At 39.4% G+C, this 7,729-nt stretch overlaps 1 protein-coding gene across 1 annotated transcript; it reads right to left on the bottom strand.

The window, feature by feature from the left end:
• Positions 1 to 2,822: 2,822 nt before the first annotated feature.
• LOC140947384 (uncharacterized) lies at positions 2,823 to 6,978 on the bottom strand. Its single transcript, XM_073396467.1, has 3 exons — positions 6,843 to 6,978; positions 4,262 to 4,502; positions 2,823 to 3,781 (listed from the first exon to the last, which is right to left on the bottom strand). Exons 2-3 carry the CDS (start codon positions 4,500 to 4,502, stop codon positions 3,090 to 3,092), a joined length of 933 nt encoding a protein of 310 aa, XP_073252568.1. The 5' UTR covers positions 6,843 to 6,978; the 3' UTR covers positions 2,823 to 3,089.
• Positions 6,979 to 7,729: the final 751 nt, after the last annotated feature.

Genomic DNA, 7,729 nt, shown 5'->3' on the forward strand with positions numbered 1-7,729 from the left:
ACAAAAAAAAATCTTGCGTCTCTTATTAAAAATCCCCACTCCCCACCGCCCCCCATCACTTTTCTAATGGTCCATCCCCAGGGGAGAGGTACTTTAGGAATTTCTGGGTGGGGATGTGCCGCTTGGACCCTCGAACCCTTAACCTATACCAGAGCTAGTTTTTGCTACCCTGTACTAGAGTAAACTCCCCAAGTCCCCCCTATCCTAGAGTAGCTGTTTTCCAGAAACTACCAAGGTCAATAGCACAGTCTAGCCAAAACAAAACCTTATACCACGATCCCTAGTCTACATAAAATCTTCAACCAACTGGTCAGTTTCCTGAAAAATGATACCCTCTAGACCCAAACGCTCTGATTTATATACCCTATCCTACAGTAAACTGCTTGAAAACCGTACCCTTCACAGCGACATGGCACATACCTATATAGCCCACATATGGCAGTAACCCCCCCCCCCGGGGTCCATCCCTAGCGTTCTCATATCGGTCTTCGTCGCGGTTGCTTCAAGGGGGGTACGTCACACCATTTGCTGTTTTTTAAAAAAAGCCAAAACTTGTCTTAACATCACTTGAATTCCAACACTAACGTTAATGACATTGAAACTGTTTCCTGACATCTGGTGATACGGATGGACATGGATTGAAACTTGAAAAAATCGGGCCAACACTTAATTATCAAGTTTTAATCCTATGCTCCACAAAAATTACCAAAACATTATTATGGTTAGCGCTCTTCAGTGAAGTTTGTTTGATATCTTCTTCATAACTCTGCAGGAGCATTTTGTGGATGGGTTAAGGTACTAATTGATGACATCCCTACTGTTAAGCTACGTGCAAACGGCCCGGGGGGGGGACTCCCATATGAAAGGGGTGGGGATGCTCGTCGGAACTTTTGAATTAAACCCCTAAAGGAGACCAAGCTGGGCGTGGCCCGGCCTTTTTTGACCCTTAAAAGACTTCTACTTTGATTACATGAATCGAGTCAATGAAACTAATTGAAACTATATAATTTTTTATACTTCTTCGCGTGCAACCCTAAAAGAGACCTTTACGGCTAAATATGTTGGTATTTTGCCCAGATCACCCTAAGTGAGACCAAAATCCGAAATTTTTACCCCTAAGCGAGACAAGCATCCCCGCCCCTTTCATATGGGAGTCCCCCCGCCCCCGGGTGGTGGTGGGGGAAATGGATGCAACAACTCATTGTGGGAAGGATACAACCCATAAGACTTTGTAAACTCAAAGGAGACCATGTGTAAAGTGTGTGGAACAAAAGAAATGTTGTGAGTTGTTGGCTCAAAGGTTTAACCACTTCCAAACATGGTGCAACAACTCCCAACAACACGCAACTTTGTGCTAACAGACACCATATGAAACATCCAACAATGTTGGGAGTTGTTAGCCAACAATGTTGCATCCATTTGCACGGGGATATAGTTGGGGAACAGTGTATAATGTCAGGGTCCCTCAGGGTACAGAGCATGACCCGTGGTTTTTTTATTATCTTGATCATTATCTTGGAAGTAACCTCAAAGTCGAAAAGAGCTGCTTACAACTGGAAGTAGATTCTCTAGCAGATTTGAAAATAATAGAAGCAAGTAGTATAAATAGACCATTTGATTTCCTCACTTTTAAACCACACCTAGCCTTGCTTTGAAACAGAGGCATGGGGCAACTCAGAAATGGCTAAACTCTGAGAGTTAACTTTGAATGAGGAATGATGAGGACAAACTGGCCCTATTACCCAGGTAACTGAAACTGTTAAAAGCGCTTTTAAAAAGTTCTTGGTTCACATGTTTTTAATATCCATATTTTAATTAAAATGAAGTTGTTTAAAAAGGCTTGGAATGGGGCAGTGCAACATGAAGACTATTGTTTTTAGGGTTGGAAAACAATAATTATTGGACCATTGCATTCACATTCTCATTTGCATAGTGAAAACAATAGTCCGCAGTCTCCATCTTACACTGTCCGGGCTAGGAAAAGGCTTTACTTCCCGTCTCAGTTAAAGCATTCGGGACTTAGTTCCCAAGAACTCATCTGATTTTTCTGCGAGTGAATAAACCTGACAGCTAAAGGTTCCCACTCGTCCAGTTTTCTATGCCACACAGTTGCCTAATTATCTGACAAGTGAACTTGAACCAATTCAAAGGCATGCGGTCTAATTTGCAAGTGTCCAGTTTCTCGAAAGTCCCGGTAACTTTTCAGGCCCGAAATCAAATATTCAAATGGAATTACAAAGAATAAGAGCGTGGGTCCTGGCTGACAAACAACTCCACTTTGTTTCATTAACTGATAGTTTTATCATGTTAGATGCAAAATTATTGAAACCTCGATCTTTAATGTAAACAGCAAAAGCTTACCGGGCCCGTTAATTATTGAGACTTTCAAGAAATGCACTGGAGGAAAACTGCCAATTTTGCTCCTTCCCTCTGGTCGACTTATTTTGGAAAACACAAACAGCACTTTAGCTTGGAAAATCATTTGAACTAGAAATTACCACTAAATGTTATCATAAGTGTGGGATGAAAGAAAAAAAGTCCCTAATGGAATCTAAGCCCTAGACTTCCCAAGACCCTCTTCACCACTGTGCTACAAGTAGACTCATATACAAAGCTTAAGACCCCCCCCCAAAAAAAATTGGGCACAGTATCCAAATTAATACACCTAAATTTTCAAAACGCGGCAAGCACACGCACTCTTCCAAGACTGCAAATTAATGTTCCAACTGTACCAATCCCAGGCTTGGCGCACTATTATTTCCATTTTTTAACAACTGGATGACGAAACATTACTACAAAGAATGAAAATTTGATCGAATGAGTTACATTCTACCTGTATTTTATTAATATTATGAAGGCAAATTGGGCAAACAAAATTTATTTACTTGTTACATTGGTTTACAGACTTTTTTTCCTGTACAGCATTTCACATTAAACACGACATGCACTGAACTCACAGTTGGTGTTCAAATAAAAAAATACTAAGAGTCCAGAATATTTTTACCCATGTATCCCATCCAAGTAATCACAAAAACATTAGTCACTCAGTAAATATTACTATGCTGCTACAAACATTTCAGTCTTCAAATTTATTCATCCTTGAAACGGAAACTGACATAAAGCTCCTTGAACTTATCAAAACCAGCAAGCACACCAGCGCCAGCCATACCACGCAGGACATTTGCTCCTGCTCCCTTCATCAAAGACATGAAGCCTTCATTCTTGAGGATCTGGACAGTACAGTCGATAGAGCCCTTGTACTTAACAGCTTCTCCTGATGTCATCATCATTCGTCGACGGATGGTGTCAATGGGATAGGAGGCTAGACCAGCTGATACTGTTACTCCATAGCCCAGCATGAAGGAGATGATCAGACCAGCATCCTCACCAAGCAGCATGGGTTTCAGGGTATCGTATAGACCAAAGTAGAAACCACGGTATACAATGATACCAACACAAGAGATCACAAAGCCTCTGTAAAGACCAGCGATACCATCTGACTTGAGGGTCTTACGGTAAACATCAACAATACCATTAAACTGCCTTTCACCACCCTTGGAGCCTGCCTTTGCATCATTGGCCAGCCTTGTTCGGCAGTAATCCAGTGAGTATACAAATAGCAGTGACATAGCACCAGCAGCACCACCAGATGCGATGTTCTTGCTGAACTTGACGGTATAGCTGTCACTTTTCTTAGGTTTGAAAAGTGCTTTTATCTGATCCTTGAAAGCAAAGTTCAAGGCTTGAGTTGGGAAGTAACGAATGCAATTTGCAAGGTTACCTGAAAAAAAAAAAAAACACATTCATACAAACTAAGATATGGAAAATTCCAGTATTTGAGTAAGCATGATTTCAGTTTTAAAGAACAAAATGCTTGAACTAATAACGGATATGAAAACTTTATAACCCAAGATTTATTTGGCGTCTATGAAGTGGCCTTTTTGGTTCAAATGTTTGAGTCATGCTGTAGGTAGATAAACGTATGTTTACTTGTATACAGTTCCTCAGTTGCCCACATCTTAATTCATTGTTTAAGATCCATTGACTTAATTGAAGTCCGCTAAGAATAACAAGTAGACAAAAAGCTAACCCACAAATACTAATCAGTCGTGTCAGAAATGCATGCACAATCAGACACAGACACGTACACGCAAATTTCTGAGCTGCGCTGTAGTTATCACATTTTGCAGCTAAGAGGGTATGTTTATCTGAAAGAAACTGAAATTAGGCATCCTATGAAAGGCTGCAGGTTCTCTCTCACCTCTCCAGAAAGACAAAAAACCTTCTGCTCTGTATGTCCTTGCTGTGCAGTCAATGACACCCTTGTAAGGAGTGTCAAGACGACCTGCCTTCAACATCTCATCTTGATTTTGAACAAGAAGCTTCACACGCTCAATTGGGGCCGCAGCAGTCTTGGAAATGATGGCAGCTGCTCCACTAAGAGCAAAATTTTCTGCAAAGCCCAACTTTTTCTGACTGGCAGCTACTTTTGTTGTTGCCATCTGAAAGGAAGGAAAATTAACAAAGTAGGATTAGAACTCCTGGAGAAACTATAGGTGCATTTTTCTGGGAGAATCTGGATTCTTCAATTTCTGATCACCCAGATTCATTTTCAGCACTAACTTTGATTGCAAAAGGTATATCCAAGAAATTTCTTAACCAAAAAACTACAACAAAAACAAAATATGGGAAAATTACAACAATTTGGGAGCAACATGACAGGTTTCCTGTTTACATATCTGGAGTCTTGAGATCACAACCCATTTTCAGATTTTGGTAAAAAAATTGCAAATCCACATTTGGATTAACAATAAGTAGTTTCCTCTAGGGAGAAGTAACAAAGCCAAGAGTCAAAAGTACATTAACGAAGTTCGAACTGAAGAACACAGCATAATAGACATGATAACGAACAGACCTGGATAAGTAGCTGGGTACAAAAAAAAAATTAAAAAAAATTAAATTGTATTGCAAAACAGGAAAGAATAATTAAATGTAAGGTATGCATTCCTTAACTAACATCTTGACAGAAAGCAAGGAAAGGTCACCAATTCCTTTTATTGCCCCTGCAGGGATTTCGCTTAGAAGGCGAAATCCCGGGGAGGCACCCTCGTAACTCACGAGTATATTAAGGAAAGTACTTTCAGTTGAAATATACAGTCAGTATACCAGAAAAAATCTTGATTTGCTTGAACAGGGGCCGCGAGGAATTGGTAGGTGGTGACGTTTCTATTGTTTGCACCTGTAGGTACGAAATGGTTAGGATGACGTAAAGACAGAAAATCCCGAAGGGACCCCTTAGGTAGATTTTGTGACATTCATAGTGCAGTCATACTTCGATACTCTTTTGCGTTACGTGTTATCATTGACGTTCTGTGGAGCAGTTGTTTTGAAATTTATGGACGAAAAGACACTTGTTAAGCGCAGATGAAGTTATAAGGTGCATGTAACTGTGTATATAAATAAACACTTGGAGAGTTTGCCGAACACGAGTTCACAAATCTTTGATTGGAAACCTTGCCAAACACTCTTTCTCTCTCTTTGACCGGAACTGAAGACTCAGCCCCAAACAAGCAACACGAGTGGCTCAACGGCTAGCTTATCACTAGCAGAACGATGGACGATTACAAAAATTTGATGACAATCAAATTCTGCGCTGACTTATTCCCTGTTCACAGATGTCCTTCCGCTATAAAGTTTAACGTAAGACTAGAATGCACAAGTGTGAATTGATCAAACGTCCTTTTAATTCCTAAGGCTCACTTTCCGGAAAATAAAATGAACTGAATGTAAAAAGTGAAAGAGAAATAGCGAAAAATTCAACTTCTAATTAAATCTTTTCTTATGGTTTAGAATAAACTATTCTTGAAACTGAGAATGTTTTCAAAGCTGCGTAAATCAAACAAAAAAAGTGCATGGAACCTTGAACTGCAACTGTCCATGGAACGTTTCCTGTATCTCACCTATTGTATGGAATATGTCTGAAAATCTTCATTATGAATCGGACGAGTATATTTCAAAGAGCTAGTCAACGTGCAAGAATACTATTGACAGACAATATACAGAGCGGGGGCAGCTATAGTGTCAACTACTACTAGTAGTAAGCTTGTACAGTGTAATTGTGGTAAGTAAACTAACACACGCTATTCCCGGGAAAGTTGAAATAATGAAGAAATCACTTTATGTTGAACGTTATATTCCTCATATTCCGTTCTTATACAACTTTTTGTTTGTTTGCTTTCATCTCTACTCTTTGCTTTTCGTCTCTTGGAAAATGCAAGAAACTTGTCGATAATTTTTACAATGTAAGCTTAAATAGCTGGTCTAAATAATCATATGGTAATGATGCGTGTTGGATGCCAAAGTTTGAAATTTATCAACCCCGAAGGAATGTGATGGGGAAGAAAACCCCCTTCAAGATAAACAACTTTGAAACACGAAGGAAACAAGACAACACACTTAAGATTCCTGAGCAGTCAAAACATCGACAATATTTCGGAGGAAAAAGGCACGAGTTTAGTTTCTTCCCTGCGAATTACGCCACGTGACCAATCACGTTTTCCATGTTCGCCGGTTGATCGCAAAGAGACTAGAGATAGAATGATCGAAATTGAGTCTTCGAAATTGAATCGTTGAGATGTTGAACTGTAGTTATATGCTTATGTTTTCGATTATAAAACAACGGAAAACTAACTACATGTACAGAAAATGACGAAGACGCCGGTCGTCTTGCATATTCTAATATCAGAAAGAAGAGCCACATTTCTTAGCGTAGCTAAGCCCTTCTCTAAAACGACAGAAATCAAAAACAATAAAAAGAATTGTAGAGTGGCAAAGTCACTTACTTTGAACTTCTTGGGTTAAAGATTCAAATAAAAAACGTTAAACAATGCTACAACGAAGGATCCGACCGGCGAAATCCGTGAAGCTTCGGAAAGGAAGAGCAGTGATCGAAGAGACGCATGTAAGCCACGCATATCGTCCCTGATTGGATAGAAAATCCCACGTGACGTAAAGGATGGAACGCCTGGCCGATATTGTACAGAAGGGCAATGGGTTTTGCGAAATATCCGTGTAAATGAAGGAAATTCTTTTACACGGTGTTATAAGGTAAGCAATTATAGTTGAATCGATGGAATTTATTCTATTTTTGTATGCTGAAATGCTTTCTGAGCGTTTATAAGGATCATAGTACATTGTGATGGCCTAAAATATGTGAACGTATATTTGCTTTGTGAGCTCTTTTGCTTACGTCGTTGCTTGTATGCATATGAACTTTATTTGGCCATGGGTTAAACAGTATACTGTTCCTGTGCTTTCGCTAAGATACCCGAAAACTATTCAAAGCAATATCTCAAGTAGTGGTAGAGGTAGGCTAAATGTCTGTTCTCTCCTGGCCTCGAGGAATTTTTTGAAAGCCCAACTTGTGAATTTTACAACCACACCCCCACAATTTTTCAGTGAAAAATGAAGCCCAACTAGCTCTGTAATTATTTGTCTGCGGAGAATCGAAAGAAGATTAGCATAATGGAGCAAAGTTATAAAGTTATCGATCCAATATAAATTCATTTGTTGGTACTGGCCTGGTTGTCATAATTTAGGATAGTGCATATGATAATTTCTTTTGCAGTAAGCATGTCGTACCAAACATTTGTCAAACTTAGTCAAATGCCTATCACTTAACTGGGTTTAGTTTTCAAGCATAATTCAAGTCACAAAAAGGTTAGGTAAT

This window comes from Porites lutea, chromosome 9 (genome assembly GCF_958299795.1).
Source record: "Porites lutea chromosome 9, jaPorLute2.1, whole genome shotgun sequence".
NCBI classification, from domain to species: domain Eukaryota; kingdom Metazoa; phylum Cnidaria; class Anthozoa; order Scleractinia; family Poritidae; genus Porites; species Porites lutea.

Coding starts and splice junctions, on each gene's coding strand:
- LOC140947384 (XM_073396467.1), bottom strand. CDS start 4,502: ATGGCAACAACAAAAGTAGCTGCCAGTCAGAAAAAGTTGGGCTTTGCA. Junction 3,782..4,261: donor TTTTTTGTCTTTCTGGAGAG/GTGAGAGAGAAC, acceptor TTTTTTTTTCAG/GTAACCTTGCAAATTGCATT.